Source organism: Ostrinia nubilalis, chromosome 26 (genome assembly GCF_963855985.1).
Source record: "Ostrinia nubilalis chromosome 26, ilOstNubi1.1, whole genome shotgun sequence".
Classification (NCBI taxonomy): domain Eukaryota; kingdom Metazoa; phylum Arthropoda; class Insecta; order Lepidoptera; family Crambidae; genus Ostrinia; species Ostrinia nubilalis.
In genome coordinates this window covers 8,143,698-8,170,631 of record NC_087113.1, presented here as the reverse complement: position 1 = coordinate 8,170,631, position 26,934 = coordinate 8,143,698, and the positions used below count along the sequence as shown (strand labels likewise).

Sequence of the window (26,934 nt, the reverse complement as noted above, 5' to 3'; positions counted from 1 at the left end):
AAAAATGATTCTGCCAGAGCGGGAAGAAACAAGAAAAGATAAAAAAACACGAACTTTTCCTGCAAAAGAAAAGAATCGAACTGAAAAAGTCGATAAATAAAAGCTGGCAGTAAACAACGTATAAATTAAACATCGGATAAAAAATATGAATGAAAGAGTTGGTTCACCTATCAGTTGCGTTTTAATTTTATATGTTCAAAAATAGAACGAACAATTTCCCGCGTAAAAGCGTTCCGTTTTTCGGCGGCAAAATATTCTTTTTATCTTAAGGCTTGGTATTTCTTCTAAAGTAGGTATTTCGCGCTGTCAAAATCTGCGCGCGCAATTCTTCGCCGAAAACAGCGCGTCAAAGAGCTCCCGCCACAATTTCCAGCTACACAGTATAGAAATACGCAGTTGGTTAGGTTAGGTTGACTTCCTTCCCTTCAAGCGTCACACTCACAACACTTTCTAATACAAATCATATCCAAGTGATACAAATTAAAACACCTTTCAGACTTTTTGGGAATATATTCTAGAATCGAATAAATATAAAATATAACTGCAGAAGTAAACACGGTTCAAAGTGGCCGTGGCGTCGCCCGACCTTCTGGAAGTGCTGCGCCGGCTTAAAGAATTTCAAGATTACGTCACCCGACCTATCGGTAGGCCCTTGGGAGCTTGAGCGATTGGATTTTTTTTTATGATAAGTTACTCTTAGTAGCGATTATTTAGAGCTTGGATAATAAATTTAATTATAGTTGTTGCAATTCACGAAGCTTTGCATGTGGTTAATAACATTAATCAGTATAGGTACGCATCAATTTTGTTCAGTCTCTTTGTTTATTAATAAATAAAAATATCATACTAAAATTGCAGAAACATATTTGTTTGTTTTGGTCTGGGTGTTTTCTTTCTATAATATGTATGACGTATGTTCGGGGTTCTGTACCTATCGAAAATTGCTATGAGCATCACACGCGGTTACCTGCGTACCTCTGTGCACTCATGGGAGTTTAAGCAGAGGTCCCTAGAGTTTGACTTTGAGCTTTGTTTATAGTCATTACGAAGCAGACTGATGGGAAACTGCACTGTCTTGAATTCGAAAGGGTAATTTGACGGTGTTTGGGGAATTCTAGGAATAAATACAGAGTCTCCTCATTGAGATTGAGACATTTCAATTTGAGATTTCACTTGACATTGAACACAATCTGAAATGGAGTTTTCAAACACTTGTAAAAATAAAAAGTAATTAAATCAAAGGCACTAAGTAGTATTGATATCAACTTCGAAGAAAATGACTGCCAAAATTACTTTCTACCCGTTCCACACGTCTTTTATGAATTATATTAAGGTATTGTTAAACTAAATTTCAAGTAGATTGAACCAAGGAATCACTTTGTCCCATACAAACTTTGCCCCCTTTTTTCACCCCCTTCATTTCATGACCCCATTTCGGAAAATCTTTTCTTATGAGATGTCTACGTCATAAAAAGAACACACCTTCCAACTTTCAGGTCTCTACGATATCCGTCAGTCAGTTAGGACAAAGCATTTTTATTAGTTGTTCAAAACTCTATCGTTCCAGGTATGTCATTGACAGGAGGGCGCTACTATCTTAATGGGTTATTCATTAGTCCACTTGACATTTCAGAATCGTTTGACTTTAGATACCTAAGCGATTTGATATTCGGAGTCTTATAATGAAATCAAGTTCTGAATTAACTTGAGGTGTTGTACCCGATCAAGCTTTTCATTGCAGGACAGTTAAATAGTTTTATTATTAGTTTCTTCTCTAAGTCTTAATTTGTCAGAGTAGGTAAAGGCTCCATAAGAGCAAAATTTAGCCATATAATAGTTTTTAATTTTTTTCTTGAAATATTTGACGCCTTGTAATCTCTCGTTAATATAGGTCCACACAAATAAAGAATGTTTGACTTCGACTTTAATAATTATGCTCTTACATTTATAAATAAACTAGCTTTCCGCCCGCCGCTTCGCCCGCGTGGAATTTTTTGGTTTTTATATAACCTATTATTACACTCAGATATAATGTGGCTTTCTATTGGTGAAAGATTTTTTAAAATCAGTTCAGTAGATCCCGAGATTACCCCTTACAATTTAACAAATATACAAACACACAAACTTTACCTCTTTATAATATTAGATTAAAGATAGGTAATTTGAAACCCTATTTTGTTTTATTCTTTTTTTTATTTTAAATATTTCACGATCCAAACTAATATTTACTGTAAGTAAATGCTAAATAGTAAATATTAGTTTGGATTGTGAAATATCCTACTAATATTATAAAGGCGAAAGTTTGGATATCATGATGTCTGGATGTCTGGATGTTTGTTACTCTTTCACGCAAAAACTACTGAACGGATTTTGTTGAAACTTTACAGTATTAGCATTATGACGATATGTGGCAAATAAATTTCAATAAATAAATAAGACGTGTCTAAAAGCGTCATCTATCGGCATTGGTTAAAATCTACAGCACTGGACAAACTACGGTATGACGTTCGTAAATATTCATTCGGGGGAAACCGTGAAACGCCATCTATCAACATGGGTAAAATGAGGTAAAACATCATATCTAACGGGGGTAAAACGAGGTCCACGCGAACGAAGTCGCGGGCGGCCGCTAGTTTATAATAGGTAGCTTTCCCTCCGCAACCTTATTGGTATTCCATGTATGTGTCTTTTAACTGAGTTCTGTTAAACATTTCATGTAAAATTTGTTCAATTATAACTCTATTTACATCTGCATCTGTAAGCAAGGATTCATGTTCTCCAGCCCAGATGCCGAGTAAACAGAATCGTCTTTCAGTGACGTGCAGCTGCCCCTATATTTGACCCACTGACCTAATTTTTTATTATTTATTTGTGTCAGTGTGCTCTTCTAAAGAGTGAAGACGATTGTATGTAGGTACTATTAAAATGTAATTTTAACTCATTGGTTTTGTCTCATATTTGAGGAATGTATCATGAGTAGAGTCTTAGTTTAAAAGGATGCCAACGATTTAAATTTCAATAGGTAGACAAAATTCAGAATTCTTAATTATCAAAAATTTTAGCTTTCTCCAGTAACACTGGTATTATTATACTGTGACTCATCAAAGTCATCATTGTCAAAAATATTGACAAATCGAGAACTGTCACGGCCAAAAAACTGGCACGCGTCCGTCCTCCGTAAGCGCCACCGCGCGACTGATTGAGATTGTCCAAAGCCGTCATGGGCGATTTTTTCCAAATTTTTAACATAGTAACTAAATAAGACGCAATATAAAAATTTCATCCGTTAAAAGCCCTCAAGTTATTTCTGAACTTTAGTTTAGTAAAAGATTCAGAATCTCAAATCGCTTATTTTAAAAATAAAACCATAATTAGAAAACGAATAGAGGTAACTTTGGGAATTTATTCTATCGAGTCAACTTCATCAAATCGTGTTTCCATCCGTTAATAGCCCTAGAAAATATCCTCAACTATGCCCTAAAAAAATCTTAGCCTTTTATTTTACTGTTTAGTACCTCAAAAATGAAAAATGAAAACCTCATTTTCGCCATTTTCTCTGTTACCCGGCCTTAATATCAGGCAAAGGCATCAAAGCAAACAGCCTACCCTTTGTGTGATACTCTTTTGTGATATCTACATTCGTTAACTATACCAAATGTGTACGCAAAATCTGCTAATTAGAAGCGCCTCTGTTATTCAATTTTCAGTCGTATTGCTATGAGTTTAGGTATTTAATTAGAAATGGCGTAAAGTTAGGATTATAGCAAATGGTAAATAGATTTGCAATGGAATTGATATTTGAAGCTTAATTATAAGTTAATCAATGCATGAGTATCGAACTGATGAATATTTCGTCGCATCTTGTTGGCTACTGAATCTAATAATGATTTAAAGTTTAATTCTAGTGTTAAGAATATAATGGAATCTAAATTAACTGAGAATTTATAATTTTTCTTGCAAAAACATAATGATAGTGCAGACTTTAAATGGAAATTAGTTTTTCTGTAATAAAACATCACATTTCACGCCCCTCCTTCGAAGACAGCAAAAAACGGTTGTTAATAAACTGTTAGTTAAACATTATTATTTACTAATTATGTAATAATTTATTAAAATTAACTTATATGAAAACCTACAATATTGCAGTTAACTGAAAAGTTACACGTAGCGTATTTATGAACCATCATAGGTTGAACCTAAAGTTCATCTGTCCAACGGGTAAAAAGCGCGCGACCTTTAGCCTAGGCGCAGACCACCGATTTTTTATCGGCCTATTCGGACAGTTAATCAGTATGGGCATGTATGGAATTGCGCACATTACACCGATTGATTCTTCATACAAATTAGAATCGGGCCCAACTATCGGTCGACTAAAAATCGGTGGATTATTAGAAACCACGTTATAATACCTACTGAGGAAATTCATTGATTTGACAGATACAAAAGATTTTACTAAGAGTACGTTGTAAATACCCAAAACGACCTATAATCTGCAATACATTCGAATTACGCGTGTTATTTTAGAAATGAAATCACGAATTATCGGTAATTACCGAAAAATTCCGATGATAACTCGATAACAGCTGTCAGATAATAGATCGATGTGGCTTTAATCGATTTACGAAATCATTCTGATTTAATTTTGGATTGTGATATCATTTTGAAATATTTTTTGTAAAAAAGTCGAGGAGAAGGAAAAGGCCCCAACTACAAAAATAAGAGTTTTCTAACTTGTTCGTAATTTTAAGTTCACTATCTTCTTAATATGCGTTCGGGTTATAGTTTGTGGTCTATTGTAAGCAGCACTGACACCTCTCTTTATTAAAAGACAAGATAATATACCATTGTTTAAAAAAATAATGGGTAAACTACGTAAATATTTCAGATAATAATAATATTTGTTCAACGGTGGATATGGTTAAGTATATCATATCCTCTAATCTATTTCCTTCTGATCAATTAGTCTCATGCTCCTGCGCTGGAGACTAAATGACCTGATAATGATACTCAATGAAAGAGTATTGTGTTAGAATAACATATAATATTTACAGACCAGTTTATCAACAAATACCTTTATTTTAGTTGCGTAATCCCTTAACACCTGCATAAATCTCAGTGATAAGAAATAGTCCTAAAGATAGATAAACTCACATTTATATTTATTTTGATATCATGTAATAACATTGGGATTAAATATCTTTTTTGGAATTTCCGTAAATAAGTTACATTTAAGTACATTTCGCAACAGTAGATAGGTACTATAGGTTTTAAATACGGAATTTCACCAATTAATTGGTAATCTAGTACTATTAAATGTGTCAAAATGTCTCGTCAAGAATGTAGGATAGTCATGGACCTATAAAAAAAGTCGGACGGATTCTCATCAACAAAATACTGTGACATTAGGATACACCAGCTTGCCTGTACGTACAGGCCGGCACGCACACATTCACACCCTGTTACACCACTTCGAGTGCAAACTTCACACAGTTGACACATTTAAGCAGCGAAAAAACAACACGAATACGACATGTCTTGTGTGATGAAATTGTGTAAAAACCGTTCTGTTCGAACAAACAAAAATTAAGGAATCACATTTCACAGGCAAAATAATAATCCAATCACTTATTTCCCGACATTAAAATATTGAAATTAATTGAAATCAAACGTCATTCACTCGAAAAAATAATACGTCAAAGATCAGTGTTCTCAGTTATTTACGTGGGAAAATTACCCGAAATATGGGAAATTAATAATAATTTTAGGACTTTTTAGTTATTTATTACGCATACTATGGAAATAAAATAATTTATCATAATAATTGTGTTTTAATGGGATATATTTTCATAGGCAAATTTGATCCTTCCCAAAAATGTGGAACTGAAAAATTCAAATTTTCTTACATTGATTTCAAGTCAGTGTCAGGTTGTATGTTAAAAAAAATCTATCAGAGATAATAATAATAAAATATATTGATGATGCATAAGATTATGATTATAATGTACACAAGATTCGTAATTTGTAACTGCGTGAATCATTTTTGATCAACATTATGTACATAACTACATACCCTGACACACTGACTTGCAAACAATGTAAGAAAATTTGAACATTGAAAATTTCGCGCCTACCTCAACGCATTCACCTTTCATCCTTTTAAAATGTCACGGAATAATTCTGTCTACATTTCCAAGTAACATCTGCCGATCTATGTTTTTCTTAAAATAAATGGGTAAAATGTTTTGGCTAACATGGCATCCCTAAATTCACTCACACAATAGACAAACGCCAAAATTTTGCGTCACAGTTTTGTTGTAGCGCGAGTTCCGTCCGCCTTTTTTTATAGGTCCATGAGGATAGTATAGAAATTAGAAACAATTGATAAACATGATAACTTATACACACTTATAAGTAAGCATCAAAAACCTCTTAACAAATTAACTCCCAATTTAAAGGGTTCATTTTTTTCTAACAATGGCAAAAATACACTATGATAGTCGATAAAAAATAAAAATTAAAAACTTACTACACATTATTATTACGCTAATAGGTAATAATTGCTATCTAAATATCTAGAAATAGTAGTAATTATTATCAGTAGATATAGCTAGATACGTAATTGCCCAAATAATGATGTCGAAATAACGTGACATTATACACGTGACTACATTACATATGGTATTCTTGCGGGTGATTGTAATACTTTATGTATGGTAATACTATATTTGGGACATATAAAGTGCCTTCAAAAAGGTCTACCTAATTAAGAACATTTTTTATGAAATTATTCAAAAAAAATAATTAACTACCGTACCTACGCCGAGTAAGCGTTATTCGCTTCAGTTTCTGAACAAAGGTGATACTAAAATCTAATTATTTTATACTAGTTACTATAGACGTCGATCGATCTTCAACTGTCTGTGTGTAAATCTTTTGGATTTCAGGCTGATATGGAATCAAAACGTTTACACAGGGCTAGAAAACAACAGATCCATAAGTTGTGAAATTATTCATAAAAATGGCGGATTAATTAAACTTTCAAAGTAGGTATATCAAAATTATAATATCCATGCAAAATTAACCTTAAAGAATTTGCCCCACTGGATGCGGTCTACGGTCAGTTTAAAGTAAATGCAGCCCGCATAATATACAGGGTGGAAACGATAAGTGATATCACTCGATTATTTCTAAACTTTACAAGATAATTATCGAAAAACTGGTTACTTATCCTGAAAGTCCTTCACGAGCTCTTTCAAACGGTACCAATCATAGGTTACAGAATAAACTGGATCTATCCGAAAATTCAATGTTTCGAACTTATCGTTTCCACCCTGTATTATGATTACTTTGACCTGACCGCAGACCGCATCCAGTGAGGAAAATACTTTAAAACTTAGTTCAAAACGATCTACCGTTTTGATAAATACCTATCCAGTAGCAAAAGAAACGCTCATTATCATATAAAATCAATTCCACGTAACAGATTCAGATAGGTAACTTATATCGCTTCCATTTTTATTCAATCGCAAAAACAACAATCATTACGCCTCCGCGCCTATGTCCGAATGATCAATGATTATCGAGTTTGTTTATTCGATTCATTCGATTCTAAGTCTCATTCGAGATAATTGGGCATCGATGCTGACGAAGCGCTTCTTTTGTGCTACCGTGTTACGCAGCTAGCGTATACAGATATACATTTATGTAGTATGGCGCCAGTGGGTAATTAGATATGTCAGACGCTTGGGTTTTACTATTCACTGAAATACTGGTTACTGGCCGTGTGGTTCCGGCAGAGCAGAATAAGGGTTCGTTCCCACGGCAGTCCAGTTTGTGGAATCCAGCATTACTGCAAACTGGAGTATCGTGTGAACACACATTATGGCCGCTTGTAAACATCCGTTTTTTTGACCGGACAACGGCCCGATTTTTTCACCGGATTTAGCGGTGGCGTATGATTTATATTTATAATGAACGTGTGCACATTCATCGGACATAGGTCCGGCGAGAAAATTGACAGCAAACAAAGGATATCAGTTTTTTGACGGTCCGTCGTCCGGTGAAAAAACGGATGTCTATAAACGGCCTATGTGTACCTATTTGAGATTCGAATTACAAATTCAAACGGACCACCGCCACCGAATCCACCTTCTAATGTTGTTTTGGAGGTACGGTGGCCAGTTCCTCTGTGGTTGAGGATTTCGGAGCTCGCTTCCACCTTGGGCCTGATCATCACTTTCCATCAGATGAGATGCAGGCCCCGTTGTGGTTAAAAGACTCTTGTATCGATCATAAGATAGCCTGTACTGAACTAATATTTACTGCTCGAAAAGCTTGTGATTGCTATCATACACGGAAAAAATACCTCGTAGTGATTCTAGAATTCTGGTAAACCCAACAAAATTCTCAGTCTATACGTGACAGCAAGAATTGCATTGTAAAAATAACAAATTCTCGTTTTTCCGAATTGACCAATTATGATGTTTACAAGAATGTAATACGCACTACTAGTTTCTAGTTCGTGGGACATTTTTGTAAATTTATAATCGTTCTAGTATCTAGTCTCGTAACTCAAAATTCATTTCAATGTAAGTAATCTTTATTGAATGGCAAAACCCTCCACTAATGTGGAGGAGGCTAATAATCCAGCAGTGGACTGTAAAGGGCTGTTGATGATGATGATGAATCTTTATTTTAATCGAATTCGAGCTGTATCGCGAAGCTAGGTTAGGTAAAAACTAACATTCATAACACTCAAAAAAGTTAAGATGTTCGTCTAAAAGCTTTTACCAATTTGTAGCCATAGCATAGAAGTTTGATGTTGTTCTCACTGATGTCTAATTTCCTTCAGTCAAAATGTCAACTTTCCATTGAGGCGGTTACATCAATCCAATTACCCATATTCCTTTGAAATCACCTGCAACCTTTACTTCATTGTTTAAAAAGCAAACGAATACAACCTACTTTGTTAATGACCCTTGGCGGCACGTCACTAAAGGCTGACATTGTAAAACAATTGTTTGAAATTATAAAAACTTACTCATGGATTTACAATGGGGGCTAATAAAATAATTTGCAGAAATATAGTTACCGTTTTGCTGTAAACTTTTTGGTATAGAAAACCTACTGTATTGTTTAACTGTAACACAGTTACTTTTGTTGTATCTTTTGCAAGTTGCCGACATTTACGAAGTTTTGGGTTTTTGGAGAGCGATAGGCAATACTTTGTGTCTAATACCTAAAGACACCCCGGTGATTTTCGTATTTTTTAAACAGTTTTACAAACGGACGCATTTAATAAAATAATTAAATCTTTCGAATTTTCCTGAAGAAGTGTGTTATCAGTTAGTTACCATAATGAAAGCTCAAAGCAAACGGATTTTCAGCAAAAGCGCCAAAGCTCGCTCTGCGTGACGGATTTTCAGCAAAAGCGCTACTTTGCTACAAATTTTTATTTTACACATTTCTCACAATATTATCTATACTAATATTATAAAGCTGAAGAGTTTGTTTGTTTGTTTGTTTGTTTGTTTGTTTGTTTGGTTGAACGCGCTAATCTCAGGAACTACTGGACCGATTTGAAAAATTCTTTTTGTGTTGGATAGCCCGTTAGTTCCTGAAGGCTTTAGGCTATATATCATCACGCTAAGACCAATAGGAGCGGAACACCAATGAAGAATGTTTCAAATCAGCGATTTTTTTCCTTTTGAGAGATGACGCTGCGTAAACGGTTAAAGTTTCGCAAAAATCATGTACGACAGGATTGTTCCCCTTTAAAAGTTCTAAAAAAAAGTCCGCGATAGTATATGTCTATCTTTTAAGGTTGGCTCATAGTAACCCTTTTTATGCAAAAAGAAATCTGTTTTATATTAACGCATTATTTGCGGAGGTTTTTTCATAAACATGATATTAATCCTTATCCAAATAAATAAGTTATTCATCACAAGTATTTAATTTTAAACATACTTGGCCTTTACACCATTCGATTTCAATAAATATCTTAGGAGATATCGCAGTTTTAAAATATCATCGCAGCAAAATAATGATCAAGTACTGCGCGCGCCACTGATGGATAATGCACAGCCTAAATCGCTGATCGTAGAGTCCTGAAACTTGGACGGTGTGTTCTTTGTAAGACGTAAGTATCTGATAACAAAGGATTTTCCAAAATTCTACCCCTCTAAGGAGGTAAAAAGGGGTGGCAAAGTTTGTATGGGATAACGAGATTCCTTCGTTTAATCTACTTCAAATTTCGCATAAGCATTCTATAACAGAATTAATGGAAGATGTGTTTCGTATTTTAGTGAAATGCACCCCCTAACTATGTTAAAAAGGGGTAGAAAGTTATTTTAGTGGTGATTTGCTTCAAAGTTGATATTAATTACCTACTCATTAGTGTATTTTTTTTTACAATCATGTCATGTTACAGACTATCATACTCTAGGGGCCTCCACTTAACCTCGGAGTGGGTGCCCGCTGCGTGCGCTCGCCTAACAATGCATAGTAATGCATGACGGTCATACCGCGGGCACCTGCTTGCGCTGTATATCTATTGGCTCTGTGCACGATTACAGCGCCAACTAGCGTCCACAACTTTGTGGGCTCTGTCACATTGACATTTAGGTCGTTTATTTGTGAAAAAATATCGAAATGAAAAAATAACGAATATTTTCGACTAATAAATTGTTGTGATACCACGATTTGGGTGGAAAAAAGGTTTTGAAATCATTTTGGTCATTCAAATCAAATGAGGTAAGTCCGAAAAGTGTGTTTAATTTTGATTGTGTCAGGGTTTGTTTACTTCAATTATAGTTGTAGTTTTACAGTAAAACAAAAAGAAAAAGCTACTTTAACGGTTTCATTATATAACAGTAAATATATTTAAATATTCCTGTATCACTAGTAATAAATTAAATATCGTTTTCAGATCGAAATGAGTATTGTTTTGAAGACCGGGTTTGTGAGTGTTACAATATCAAATTCCAACCACAAACCGTATTTAAAGGAAAGTTGTTGATATTGGCTGGACAAGTCCGAGATGTAGAAGAATTAAGAACAAAACAAGGGCAGAGTTCAATAATTCACGCTCTCATCATAAGGCAAACATCTGTGGACAACAACTACTGTGACTCATTTTTGTACTACCACGTTGTATAGTCTAGTTATTTCCAAATTGTAAACGGCTATTAAACCAGCCCTATCGAAATACAGTCCACTCTTTTATTTAGTTCCCAGTAGGACCCTTTTCATGCGACTAATTAATGATATTAAAATGTATTATGTAGAATCGCTTTGCCATTGACAGATACATATGATGATAGAGCTTACATTATTTCTACTTTTGACCACCATGAGCGCTGCGATAGATTATGTTACCCCCACCTAGTACTTCGCACCCAGCGAATACAAAAACTCATTTTCGCGCGAGAGTTTTGGCGGAGGCCCTTGAGGTCGTGGGAGTAGTCTTGAGGAAAAGCTCCTTAAATCAAAGGCCGAGCTGCATATTCATAAAATATAAGAAAAATTTATTTTCATGTTTATTTAACCTTTAAGATTTTTATATTTTATAAGTATTCAAACATTTAGATAATAACGTTAAAAACATTTAAAAATCGTATGAGAACGTTTTCGACTTCACCGCGGACGAAGTCGCGGGCACAGCTAGTTATTCAATAAAGGTACTTACTTGTGTTATCAAACACAAACTTTATCAGAGCTATTAAAATAGTCCTAAAAATCTAAGTATTTTACCAACCAAAAAACATACCTCCTCCTTTTTGAAGTCGGTTAAAAAGCTTTCGCTTATCTACCAAACTATGACAAAAGAACCGAAACAAAGGTGGCATCCCACTATACCTAAAGGCAGATGTTCTCTACATTATGTAATGAACAAACTACAGCCCCAGTGGGTCGCACCACCCTTCGTTCGGGCAAAAACTTGGTATAATAATAGTTATTAGTGGAATGAAAATGAAACGCAGTGATATGGCCAATGTAGTTTGGTATTTTGAATGGATGCGTTTTGGATGGAATATCGCTATATTGGAGACATTTTTGGGTAATTTTTAATTTTGGACTAAGGTTTCATAAAGTTTACTGTGCGTTTTTAGATATTTTTGATTATCTTCCAAGGTTAGTTTTTAAAAACCTATCAAAGAGCGAATAGGCAACAGATTTCTTAATTTTTTCTTAACATTTAACAGTCTAATTGCAAAGGTTCCTATACTTCCAATGGTCTTAAAAATAGTGGACCGACGATCTGTAGGCCTAGGATGCGCGCAGCGATAAGCTATCGCTATATTTTATCGTTTTTACGCGATAAACCCATACATTTGTCGTCTAAAATCGGCGATATGATTTTATCAACATCCACAGTGCACATCCTAGCCCGGCTGGTGAAGGTCGCGGAACCTTCGTGGTGGAAATCCTTCTGGAGGCAAGTGTTGTCCAGCAATGAAGTTTGGCTGAAACTACCAAAATGGCACCCGTTATTCAGTCTCATTAAATAACTGTATGCATTGAGCTGGATTTCGACTCGTTTCGCTTTCGAAATAAAACAATAGCTTATTACCATGCGTGATACGACCTTGGTCTTGACCTCAGTTGATTAACCTGCTTACTTTTGACCTCGACCTTTGAGGATTAAGAGTATGCATTTAATGACGATATTTATCATTTTTGAACTGTCATTTTATTCAAAATCGTTTTAAATGGCGTAGTACTGATTTATGATTTCGAATTCTGATGCTACCAAGTTAGGGTTTCGTTGAAATATAAAACGATGGAAGCAATAACTATGCAGTGAGACTAGTTACATACTAGGCTGACTTTGGATGCTATGGACATGTGGAATAATTGTCAGTAGACCAAACCTAGGAGGCTTTCCTTAACAAAATTTAAAAAAGGCGATTTATAGCCTAGTGATAGATTTACAAACCACCATCTCTGTAACCAACAAAATTTTTAAACTTAATTTCCTAGTTATTGTCAGACCATAATTTTTAGCCTAGGCGCAGACCACCTTTTAGTTAGCCGATAGTTGGGCCCGATTCTAATTTGTATGTAGAATCGGCCGATACCAAATCGGTGTAATGTGCGTACTTCTATACATCTCCATACTGATTAACAGCTCGACCCAACTATCGGCCAACTAAAAGTCGGTGGCCTGCGCCTTGGCTTAATTGAACAAAAAGTAGCATCGCTAACGATTTGATCCACCTTCTTTCTACCCTGGCTGGTGATTCAGCTTTTTTTAAAGTTTCCCGCCCACACGCGAAGTCGCGCACAAAAATAGGTTCTTTCATATCAACACAATCCAGCGTATTTGTTTGTTGCTATCACGTACTGCATTCATTGGTGCGCGAAACTGACACCATAAATTACCTTTTGTGCTATAACCTTTTTTAAAAGTCACGTATAGAGGAAGTTATCAATTTAAATGTATTTTTATTCCAAATTCGAAGTTCAAATGCTGAATGATTGATATTATTCCATTAAATTTTTAAAACCATATCAAACGTGTCGCCGCCCGCGTCGGTTGCAAACATGTTACCTATTGGTTGTATTTGTACTAATACAAGTGCGGTTTTTATTTTCCTTAATGACAAAGTGTGCCATTTGGTTACTTAGAATTAAAAAAAAAATGAATAAGTAGGTAGGTACTGATTATTTTTTATTAGGGCTGCAGCTGAAACAATTATGTAATATAATATAATATGTAATTTTACCTACATGATTTCCCATTTTGTCTAAAATCTAAGGATGTTGATAGTCTTTTGACACGCTTCAAAACTGTCTACTGGCCTGTATTTTTCCCACTGTGCAGTTTTTATGTGTTGCTCCAATTTGATAGTAGGTATAAATAGATCGTTCCATCGACGCTTCAAACATTTAGTTACCTTACCTTTGTTCCACATGCATAATTAACTTATTTAAAAGGTATTCAGCACGCGTGTAATCCCGAACCTCTCCAGTCTCTGCTAACCGCATTATTGTTCATAATAAACCAACTCTGATGTAGTTAATAAATGATTCGTCTACAGTACCTACTTATAGACAGCGCTTGCATTATTTACATGTGCCAAGTAGAAATTCCACCACTAAAGCGGAATAACCAAACTATATCTGTCCAGCTCACTCGTATAGCCGATCGTATCGCCTCTTCCTTTTTCATAGGCGGGTTTTAGCCACGCCTTGTAACGATCCCTCCGCCGCCCATCCTTTTCTTTCTTACGCGAGCCTAATCCGGCGTCTCGCTCGCTCTTCAGCTATCGATTTTCTTAACTGCTCGCTTGTTTACCCGGCTGAGTTCTGTTGGTATGAGTTTGTACGATAGGTCGTAATAACTGCTGTTGACTTACCGTGGTCGTATATTGCGGCGGTATAGACGTATTTTATGTGCCAGTAATTCACTGAGGACAAAATGTAATAAAACACGTGAAATAATTCTGAGCACTTGCGATCGTATGAAGTTTCATTTATCTTTCGACTTTTAATTTCGAGATTTAAGTTTACGCGTCAGTTAAGTCCGATGTTTTATGAAGTCGCAGTTTATTGCTTCAATTTCATAATAATGTCGGGGTTTCATTTCACTGAGTACTTTTCTCTTGAATTTAAGGTCCTGCCTGAAAGCAGTAAATCAATAACATAGTTTGTTTAGAAACAGTATTGAAATTTTTTGGTACTATTTACCTACAAATACAAAGCTGGCTTTGTTCATAAGATCATTACTTGGACAAAGATTCAAAATACTTTTTCAATTGAAAAACTTTCAGTTGAAAATAACGAAAATAAATAAGGCATATTATGTAGCTAATTTATGTTACTATCAACAAATACCTTCGCGTAACGGTTACAGCTATATCAAGTAGGTACTTACCTCTTAAAAACACAATTAAGTACACTTAACAGTAATTCCTCTACTTAAGCGCCTACTCACTTAAGTCAAGCCGGTAATATCGACCTTTCTAGTATGCGAAATTATTTATTATAAGTAAGTGCTGTTATTTATTTAGTATAGGGACCTAAGTAAGTGCTGTTATTGGCCATCAACAGCACTCAAAATATTAAATTAAACGTTTAATAATCGTAACTAATGAAATTATTTGTCATTTTCTATCAAATCAACCGTTTAACAGTTAAACTTTAACCTATCCACGATAGCTTGAAGAGGAAATAAAGCCTACAATTAGATAATTGGTTGCTGAAAAATGTGGACACCGCGGTTTACAAAATTCACGCCATCTATCGGCCAAAGAAGTAACTATAAATACTTAACATAAAGAAACTTCACACCAGCGAAAATCGATACAAAATCCTCTCCAACCCCATCTAAAACCATCAAATTAATATCATAAATGTAACAGGAATCGTATCCATGGGTAGAAACTATCAATTTGCACAGTAATTTGGGCCCACAATGAGCGGCGCGTGCCCATTGTGCAGCACGCAAGGGAGTGCAATGTGAAATGAATTAGAAATTGAATTGATAGCAGATTGTATGGGAAACCATATTCGATAGCGATCTTGGAACGCTAATTTTGATTATCGAGATGGGTTTGCGGGGATTTGTTTGGGAAAATGGAGGTTAGATTGATCGTCTATTCTACAATTTCGATTCGATGTAGTTATATGTATCTTCATTATAATTAAAAGAAAGTAATTCATTTTGGTAGCCCGTTTACTCGTGCGGTCGTGCCTACAACTAATAAGTGTTTTCAATTATACGGTCAGTTTTAAAGTTAAAATATTTAGCTTCGAAACTACTGACCGGATTTATTATAAGTACTTTAATAAATTAAACCACCTTAAACTCTAGGATACTTACGTACTTTCTTCTGTGTACAACTTGTGAAGACACTACTAGAATAATAGAAGCAGTTTCTTAGACTGAGAGGTTAGTTGACTATAAACTAGTATCATTCTTCACTAGCGGCCGCCCGCGACTTCGTATGAGTGGATCCCGTTTTACCCCCTTAGGGTTTGAATTTTGCAAAATCCCGTCTTAGTGAGCACCTACGTTCATGCAAAATTCGTAACTCCTAGCACTTGTAGTTTCTGAGATTTCGTAATAAGTGAGTGAGTCAGTTAGTGACCTTCCGCTATTATAGATAAATTAACTTAGTCACAGGAACAGGCAAGTTAATGGTGAACTCTACATCTGTCCAAAGCTGCAGCCATTTGCATAAAAAGAAAAATCCAAATGAGCCCATCAACGAAGATCACAACAAACAAATCCCCAAGACAAGTGTCGGGTTACAGGCCCACCAGTGGGCCATTAGCGGTCCCGTGGGACCACGCCCTCGTATCACGGTTGATAGGTTTCTAAACTAAGACGAAAACTGCTTTTATTTCAAAAATAGACCTATAAGAAAAAGAAAATTTAAACTGATTTTAAATTGTAATTCAACCGTTATTCTAGGACTCTTGTTTTGGTAGTTGTAATTTCTGCAGTAATTTTTCAAAATATTACTTCTACTTACTAAGCCACCAGGAACCTAATAAGTATGGTCTGTGTCTGTACACCAAAGGGCGAAAAAAATAATAAAAATAGAAAATATAGATTCCCAGACTTAGGTCGGTTTTGAATTGGAAACCAGGCCTTATGCTTTAGGTACTAAGTATTCTGAGTTCTTGAGTGGCGACCACGAGGTGGACCGACGATCTGGTGAAGGTAGCGGGAGGCACCTGGATGCGAGCGGCGCAGGACCGGTCTTTGTGGAAATCCTTGGGGGAGGCCTTTGTCCAGCAGTGGACGTCTTTCGGCTGAAAAGAACGAACGAACGAACTGAGTATTAAGTTTGCTCTTTACTAGTTAATCTGGCTTTTAACAATTAAAATAGACGAGGCAACGCTTGACACTTACGCCCGTACAAACATTACTATGAGGTCTCACAGTGCGCGTGGACGCACAAGGTGACACACGAACCAATCACGGAGCTCTATTCAACGCTGTGCGTTCGATTTGCTGCTTCACTTTAGCAGGCATGTGACGGGCGTTAAGCACTACACACAAATTAAAAGGTGCCATTTCAATTAAAACCCCTTTTGAATTTACCCACAAAAATCACCACCAACAGCGAATTCTTGCACTTTCTTACACTATCAAATCAAATACCCTTAATCCCTACCCCATCAAAAACCCATTCCCCCTTAATGAGCGTATCAAGTTACTCCTCCGGGAGTGAGAGGGCGTAATTGTTTGGCGGCCTGTAGGGACTCTTATACGGTATTTAGTTTCGAGAGAAAAGTTCCACGAATGTCTAGCATTGTTGGGAGATGTTGAATTTGAGGATTAGTATTAAATTGACGTGGCTCAATATTTAAATTGTGGTTTAGTCTTTGATGACAAAAATGTATTTTTAGGTCACTTTGTTTTGCTCCTATTTGATCCTCGAAGAGAAAGAAGTGCTTGGGACAGCTAGTAATGCTAATAGTGACACAATTACAGTACGATAAAAGAACAAATTATATGTATTTTACTGTAAGTTTGACAGGCTTACAGCACGTTACAATTGCCCTGTCACATTTTTTTTAGGTTTAATTATTATTATTTTTTTAAATCAATGAGATGTTACCTATGCAGGTACTTTAAAATGATTGTTTTAGATATTGACTTGTTTTTGTCATTCCTAAATCTTATTTAATTAAAATAATGTGATACATGTAGTAATTTGATTGGAAAAGATAGACCAAGAACAAAACGTATTTTCTTTATTAATACCTACTTTACTTTTTCTATTACCCCCATGCATACCAGTTACAAGCTGCCAGTCACACACAATGCTAGCCCAACAATACGAGCTACATTTAAAATTCGAAATAGAGACGTTCCAATTTCAAAGACACCCGAAAAAAGTTCTCCGGTGCTGCCAACTGTATTTGGTGAACTGTCACATTGGACAAAGGAGGATGTTGCCCCATCGGCCTAAACATGCGTGTCCAATAACAAATTATATTTTTTTGGACAAAGTAAATATTTGATGGGGACTCTAATATGTTTCTTTTGTAAGAGAGACGTTACGCGTAATTTGTATAAAATTTTAAAGCTTTTTTTACAGTTTTGATGAAAAATGTTGATATAAAAAAATCATATACTTTTTACAACAATTCCAAGTAAAAACTGTTATCATTTTATTATCACACGTGTGTTCTAGGAAGTATTAATTTGCACATAATTTTATCTGAATCAAGATTTTATTTATCATCACAAATATTGAACAAAAACACTGATATACATTTTCCAACATAATTTTAAAAACAATTTCTAGATATTTTACTGTTCATCATCAAGCCACGCTACTGAGCAGCTATAACAAGCTGTGTAAAGTATGATAGTGTAATTAGCTTAATATTTTACATATTTAAATAGTATTTTTGTAACTATCGTAGGTGTACCCAATACATAAATGAAATGAAACAAAGTCAAATGAAAATTCACTCTCCCAGAACTTTGGGGGCCTAACCATTAACTGTATCCATCTCCTGTACCACATTTATAGCAAATCAATGATGATTCTGATTCTGATTCTGATTCTGAATGTGAGTTTACGTCAAACGCATTCGATGTCGACTGCGTATAAAAGTGACATTAAATGTTTGACGGATTGTACAGCGACCCCAGCGGAAACTTTCAAGAACTAAAATCTACTATATAAAAATAAGTCGGGTTTTCCTCCCTGACGCTATAACTCCAGAACGCACGAACCGATTTCCACGGTTTTGCATTCGTTGGAAAGGTCTCGGGCTCCGTGAGGTTTATAGCAAAGAAAATTCAGGAAAAATTTCAACAGAAAAACGGGAAGGGGGTAAAACGGGATCCACGCGTACGAAGTCGCGGGCGGCCGCTAGTTTCATATATTTTTGACGAGCTCACTAGTGACGATGATGTGAACTCACACTAAGCTCGCTGTTCCCTCTATTCGCGTTCGTAGACGTCTAAAACCCGGCCGTTTCCAATCACTGAAAATCATTCACAAAAACTCCATTGAGGATCTAACCCTAAAATTGCGACAAAGACGCTAATTCAAGGCGTGATAATTGTTGGCCGGGTCGCATTGTCCTGGATTCCTCGCTTCACCTCACACTATTAACTATTCTATACGCCCCTGTTGTGATTTTTTCCGAAATTTCCGAGTAACCATTTGTCGACACCGCAGACTGACGTTGTCGGCACTTTTTGTGTAGGTCTTTGTTGGGATGTCGCAGTTGGGAATGTTTGCAAATATGGACGAAATTATAGTGGGACGGTGCTGAAATTAGTTGTTGAGTGAGTGATAGGGAAAATGGGTGGCAGGTGGGAACTGTACGTGAAATGAAAGATGTAACTGCTAACAAGAACAATTTATTGAAAATATTTTTATGAGTCGGTATTTAATACACTGCAATAATGCTGATACTATTAAAGTATTACGCACACCTAACTAAATATTACAGCATCTTATGTAGTTGTAATAAGAGTAAGTACTATAAAATACGATTTGTAAGCACTATATAATAGTCTATGCAAATAAAGAAATTTTGAATTTGACTATAAGAGCAAAGATAAAAAAGTTTGTATTGATGATGATTTGATGCCGCCGTCTCTACATTTTCAGTTTCCATCTTTCAGCTATAATATTAAATAGACTTCTGATCATAGTCTACTTTCTTTAACTGCTTACCATAAATTATTAATTAAATATCTTGCTCATGAGTAGGAAAAGGTTGATACTTTTAAACTCCTCTGATAGACATAAAGGAATGATAGACGGACGACCAGAACTCTGAAAACAACATTCAATCTAGCAAATTAGGATGGGTCCGTGGCCGAGTCCCCCAGTATCCGACGCACCCGTGGTTGAAGCCCCCGATTTAAATAAATTTAATATCATATTTTTTTCGGCTTTTGCACTAAGTACAGTCAACGAAAACCATGCATGTTTGACGCTATTTAAAATCATGTATTTAATTTTTTGTTAAAAATACTTAAAACTTTCATAATTAAAACTTTTATTTGTAGTTAGTTAAATGTAGAGAGAGTAGAGTTATTTTAAAGACTGATTGTTACAATTATTTTGATTAAGTAAAACGATTTACATGTTATTATAGGTAAATAAAACCTATGATAAAATATGATAGGTTAAAATATTTTTAGGTATCACTATGGTAAAATAATATTAAACATTTATTTGTACGATCAGTATAAATATTTATTCGTTTATAAATATTTTTGTGACTGACTGTACATTTGATTAAAAATTGCTTCTACCTGACCGGGGGCGTCAACCACGGGTGCGTCGAACACAGGGGGACTCGGCCACGGACCCATTAGGATATCAATGAACTATTCGATTAGCGACGAAATCAATGAATAGTTAGACAACTTAGTTTACTAGAAAATGACGTCAATATGTTCTTCTTAATTACCACACATACTATGTGATGAGATCTGCGAAACTTTTGAGAATGCAATCCTTTTAATTTTATGTATCTTCTTAACGTTAACTAAACACTGGTCATTTGATGTATTTTCTGCCTCGAAGAAAATCTCTAACGTGTGCCTTAAAAATTCCAAATCCAAACATCTCACGTCCCGCCAATTTGTCACTGACAGCCACCGCAGCCAACTGCGCAAACAAAATAATTGAAGGGCGCGAATGTTTGCGCGCGAACAATATGGCGGTGTTTGCGAACGTTATTTATGGCGTTCATTGCTGTGCAAATAGATTTCGGGAGTTATTGACACCATCGTTTATGAGGGTGGCTGCTAGTTTTGTAGCTTTAATTTTTTAGAAATTTATAGGTTTAATTTAAGTTCTCTATTTGCGAGACAAGACATAAAAACTGTTTACAGGACAGTGTGTACTGTTCATGATTTTACATAAGGCGTGCTCGATAGCGACTTCATTAAAAATTACATTTTTATGTAATTTTTAAATGTAAGACAGATATGCAGGCCACGTACCGGAAAGCGCAGCCTAGGACGTCCACCCACAAGGTGGACCCACGACGTCATAAAGGTTGGGAAGGCGCTGGATGCAGGCCGCCACCAACCAGCCATCGTGAAAATCATTGGGGGAGGCCTACGTTCAGCAGTGGACGTCCTATGGTTAAAATGATGATGATGATGATGATGATGTATTGTACAGATTGTTCAAAGCCCCTAGCAGTTTCTGTCAAAAACTAAAATTTTCATAAAAGGTTTGATGCACTCGTTAACGTTGACGATGACGTTTATGTAAACTCATAGTAAAACTACTGATAATTGTCTGGTTTTATTCCATGTGGATTTTCATTTCCCTTTTTAGTCAACAACTAACTATACGAGTTTCTTCACAATTTTTTTTCTTTTTAAAGAAAACAGAAGATGTAAAGTTTAACAAAAGCCAACATTGCTTTATCTGTGCCAAATTAAAAACATATTCCCGTCCGTGGAAAGAGTATTGACGCGAAAACACTTCAATAATGCCGCTGCAGAGAAAAAGTAAAAGGGACACGTCTCTTGGTTACACAATCGAACGCCTTTTCAAAAATTTTGCCGCCAAAATCTGAGAATTTTACTCGAGCGAAAATCCTTCGTGGATCAACCTTGCGAATTTGTGCCTTACTCCATGGAGTTACAAGTGTGACTTGAGTGGCGTTTTTTGGGTTTGAACATAGATACTATCTGAGGTTTAGGATAATCTTTTGTTGACAGAATCAAGGTGCGCAGAGAAGTACAAAATGTGGTTTCTTGGAACTGACTCGAAGAAAGTGACGATTTTTTTATATTAAAAAAAATACGTGCAATGAAAAGCAGACTGAAGTTATCGAAAAAAGTTTTACTTTAATATTTTTCTCAAATACAAGTGACTCATTCGTGCCAGCTATTTTTGAGTTTGTAAGTATCATTTTTTCATGATCTTTCTCCTGAAACGTATTTATAACTGTATGATGGGGATTTAAATTATTTATTTAACTCACAATCACGTTCACTTTTATTATTGAAAAATGTAGAGTTAAATAAAATTCTCAGAGAATTCAATTGGCCTGTTTAATTTCCAATGGAAAATGTTCTCTATTCAAAAATAAGTATTATTTTTTAAACCACCCGTACCACACTGTCCGTTGCGTATCATGCCAATTTTTTCGCCTCCTCAAATGTCATCACTTTGATATTGCTCGTCAATTTTTTCGTGCACAAAGCCCCAGCCCCTCGATTGGCAAAGGAATCTCAGTACCTCTAGTAGGAAAAACTTTCGAGTTCGTTTCGTTGCGTATTCAAAGTGTCATCGAAAAATTTTGTATGAAAAATTAAACAGCGCCCCCTATATTATAGCCGCCCTAGGGGGCGCTGTTTAATTTTTCATACAAAATTTTTCGATGACACTTTGAATACGCAACGAAACGAACTCGAAAGTTTTTCCTACTAGAGGTACAGGTAACAGCCAACAAAAAAACAAACGTGACAGAATGTCTGTAAACACGTACCTACACCTAAAAAAAGGTATCCGAATTTTGCAATACGAATTTCGAATCGTTTGTGACGAATAGAACGTTCATTCAGTTTTCAAATTTGGAAGGCGTTCCGCGCGTTTGACTTCGCTTTTTTTTCAGTGTTGCAACAGCCCGTAAAATTGCCTTCGAACCGGGTAATTGTAAAATAGTTTATGATTGAGGCAAAAAATGATATCCATTGCTTGTAATGTGAACCGACGCGCGTGCAATTGAATGCAGAATTATTATGGACTGAATGAGGCGTGGATAATTATGATATTGAGCCCGATAAGATACTTTTTACGAGCTATGTTACACGTAAATTACAATAGAATCAATAGAGAAATACACTGAAGAGGTCGCTTATGAAAACAATGCGTTGTTAACGATGTTTTAACATTTTTGTTAATACGTTTCTTATAACTTTATTACAATTACTTTTATGTAACCGAAAATGACTCTACAGTCGATAACTTACCCAAAAAAGGCAATATTATTAGTCACATGTTTGTAATATTATTAACCATATTATATTATTCAAACACAAATAATGTTCATTCGTCCTGTAAACATGTTCAGCATAATACACTTGAAAAAACCTAGGCAACTCTTAACGCCAACATTTTTTAATTATCATCGTCATTTCAGCCACAGGGCGTCCACTGCTGAACATAGGCCTCCCCCAATGATTTTCAGATTAACCCGTTGCATGTCTATTGCATCCAGCACCTTCCTGCTACCTTTTTGAGATCCATCTTGCAGGTGGACGTTCCACGCTGCGCTTTCAGCATTAAATAATTAATGAATGTTTTTAATTGTTCCAGACCAACCCACCATGCATCGTTCGCTGCCCGCTCCTCCCTCGGCACAATAACGACCGGCCTCCAAAATGTCAATACACACACGCAAAAGGTGTACACGGTGACTACGCTTCGCGATGGCGTTACTGACGAACTCGGCGTCGGCGACGGGGCCCACGGCCACTGGGCCCGCGGCCCCACAGGCCCACCATTCCACCACGCCGCTACATCACTATTTTCACTATTTGAAGCAGCCCTCGCCGCTTGCGCAGAACCCCTATGCGCATCATTCGAGCGCCCACCACATGGGCATGGGGCCGGGCCCGTTGGGGGGCCTGGGCCCCTTCGGGTTGACCCACCACGGGTTGGAGGCGGTCGGATTCCCGCAAGGTAAGCCTTTTCTTTCATTATCTTTGAATTTTATAGGACGATGCACACTTATCAACGGATCGTAACCGTATCAACTCGAGGCGGTCAGTATTCTTTGTATGAAAGTCTGTACTGCAACGCACACTTATCCGCACCGTAACCTAAACGCCTCGCCTCGCTGCGAAAGGCGATACGGTGTTGATCCCTTTCCGGGTTGATAAGTGTGCTATAACCTTATTAGGTACAATAATTTCGACAAATTGTGAAGATCTTATGCTAACTGTGCATTTAATAACTAGATTCTGCTTCAAGAAGGCATTCTATCTGGTCCTTTTCTACAAGGGAAAGCTTTATGACACTTCTTGAAGAAAGGGACGGACAGTCGCCATGCAGTTTATGTAACTAGTTTCATTTGTATTGCAATAAAATACTTATTTGTGTAACTCGAATCAGCAGTGATTCTGAACTGCTGAGTCAATCAGTCATCAATCATTCTCAAACGCACTGCAAGCCTAGTTTCATTGCTGAGGCATACAAATCATGACTACCTTTATTCATCGCTGATTCAACACAATATCTTTATTACTATACACAGACTGTCATATTGAATCGGATCGTAATAGAGACTCTAAGTCATACTTACCTGCACTCCTGGAAATCAATTGAGCGAATAACTATATTGGTGCAAGTTTTCAATAACAGCAAGCACGTTTATTCATACTTCGATGTTGTAATTAATGTGAAAGTTTGTAGCAGTTTCTCTGATCTTTACAACACTAATAACTAGTTAAAGGTACTATCGGTCTTATGTTAGAGAACATTATGAATAGTAGAACTATTTTGCTTTTGTAATACTTAAAGAAAAACGCACACAGTGAAAAGAACAGACACACTTTCAAGGTAAAAAAGTATAGATACCAAACATTATTATGAAATTATGAACTTTTGTTCCAAGGTTAGTGTATGTCCCTACGAGTAAGTTTAGATTATAAAATCAGTGTGCTTAGTGCGAGTCTACACCAAAAGTCATCGTTAGCGACTGCGTAAAAAACATGAAATGTACAGCAGATTGCTCACTAGTGAGCGCTTTAAAAAAATGTATGAAAATTTTAGTTCTTGAACGTTTCCGCTAAGAACGCTGTACAATCCGTCATACATTAAATGTCATTTTTTCGCGCTCACTATTGAGGAGAAGGTTTGATGTAAACTCACACTCGGACCACAGAAAGAATCTGCTAGGAACGCTTCCCTAGCGGATATCAAGAATGAAAATCTTCATAGATTTTTTGACATACTCGCTAGTGACGGTGCTTAATGCAAACTTGCACAAAGCACACAGTTCGTGTGTATTTAGCCAATATTTTGACCATAAACGTACGATTTGGCACTTAAGGCATGTAATCTGCTAACTCAGTCCTCAGGCCTCACAGGCTCCTCGGGCCTCTGAGGCTTAGAGTAGAGACCTATTAATATTCTACACAACCAAGATTGTTTTCGCTTAAGGCTGTACAGTCATGAATATTCGTTCAAGAATGAAGATTGAAGACCTTGAGTCAAAATTAATATCAGATGCTTCAAGTTCTTTTAAGCCAACATTGAAACATTGACGAAAGAACATGACGTGTAAAAAAAAAACTTACTTAACTAATTTTGAAACGTATAATTGTGTTAAGTTCATTCCCGTTCTATAGCGTAAGATCTCTTTGTCATAAAATCTTTTACATTTGCGACATAACTGACAAATATAAAACAACACAAAACAAAAATGAACCACAAAAAACGGTTAATTACACAGGAAAACTTCGCGAATATTCTTCTTCATCCATTAAACGCCCAAACGACTCCATTTCGAAAATGGAATCGGGAGTACCAACCTGACGCAACTAACAAAACAACGGCGAAAAGCATTGCATAATTTACGTACCAAGAAGACATCCTTGGAAATAATCAAAACATCCCAACCACCCCGGTAAGCGGCTTATTCCCCCTCCAGTGTTGCCATGCTACCCCAAAACGCGGGAGAATCGGAAGTCGACGCTTGTTAGTTGTTCTAATTAGTACGCTCGAGTTTTGATGTTTCGCATGTGGTTTCGATTTTTAAACGCATTTTTAATCTACAAAGACTATTTTCAAACAAAACTAACGACCCTTCCCCATGGTAATTTAGTTTTGCGGGACCCAGTAATCCAGAATACAGCAAAACTGAACTGTCGTGGACAAGACAGGTGTGTGTTTGAAATTCGAATTCCAAATTGGAATGGATTCTGCTAAAAACGGGATGTCTCGTGGCAAAGAGCCCTAAAACGAAAAAATACCAACCGAATTGAGAACCTCTTTCTTTTGTTAAAGTTGGTTAAAAATAAATGTGCATAAAGGTAGCTGATTATGGACAAAAATAAAACACCTCTGTCCACTTTTCATGGTAATATCCTCATTTACATTTCCTTCGCCATCCATTAAAGTTTAAAAACCAGTAGTCTTGAAATTTCCATGACAAAACTTTTTTCTTCCATTTAATTAAGTATAACGCAACTTTACAATAAATTCAAATATTTCTTTAGTTTATTTATACTTAAATATCGTCTGTGTTTACTACATCCCAACTAATATTATAAATGCGAAAGTAACTCTGTCTGTCTGTCTGTCTGTCTGTCTGTCTGTCTGTTACGCTTTCCCGCTTAAACCTCGCAACCGATTTTGATGAAATTTGGCATAGAGATAGTTTGAGTCCCGGGAAAGAACATAGGATAGTTTTTATCCCGGTTTTTGAAACAGGGACGCGCGCGATAAAGTTTTTCTGTGACAGACAAAATTCCACGCGGGCGAAGCCGCGGGCGGAAAGCTAGTTATGTATAAAACTTTAAAGAAATATCAATGAAATGTTTTTTATTCATCCAAAAAACGATACATTAATCGTTTTAACAACGCATGGTTACTTTCTTAGCCCTTTGTAAAGAGCACGCATTGCATTTTCAAAAATGGAATCCCCGTTCTGAAATCAAAAGGGGAGTTTTTCTCCGAAGAGGCCGGATTAGAGCCCTTGTAAGGCAGACGTTCGGAAACCGAGTAGTGGGGCCATAGATACGGCCACAGATATCGTGTGCTGAAACGAAATTAAAAAAATAGTTTGACGTTTTTTTTACCGCCAAATCGAAATTAAAAAAGATAGTTTGACATACCGCTGAATTGAAATAAAAAAGATTGATGACATTTTCCATTCGAGAAGACCTCATTTCAGCGTAAAATTCTTCACTTTAGCTTTGAAATACTACTAAATACTACATTGTATCGAACTTTGGTAAAGTTATTA

General features: G+C 36.2%; 1 protein-coding gene across 1 annotated transcript in view; it reads left to right on the top strand.

Moving 5' to 3' along the window:
• Positions 1-26,934, top strand: part of LOC135084565 (homeobox protein OTX1) — a 67,450-nt gene that overhangs the window by 7,691 nt on the left and 32,825 nt on the right. Inside the window, exon 2 of the mRNA XM_063979327.1 lies at positions 23,280-23,645. Within this exon, the coding sequence (XP_063835397.1) occupies positions 23,393-23,645 (253 nt within the window). The 5' untranslated portion in view covers positions 23,280-23,392. The remainder of the gene's footprint in view (positions 1-23,279; positions 23,646-26,934) is intronic.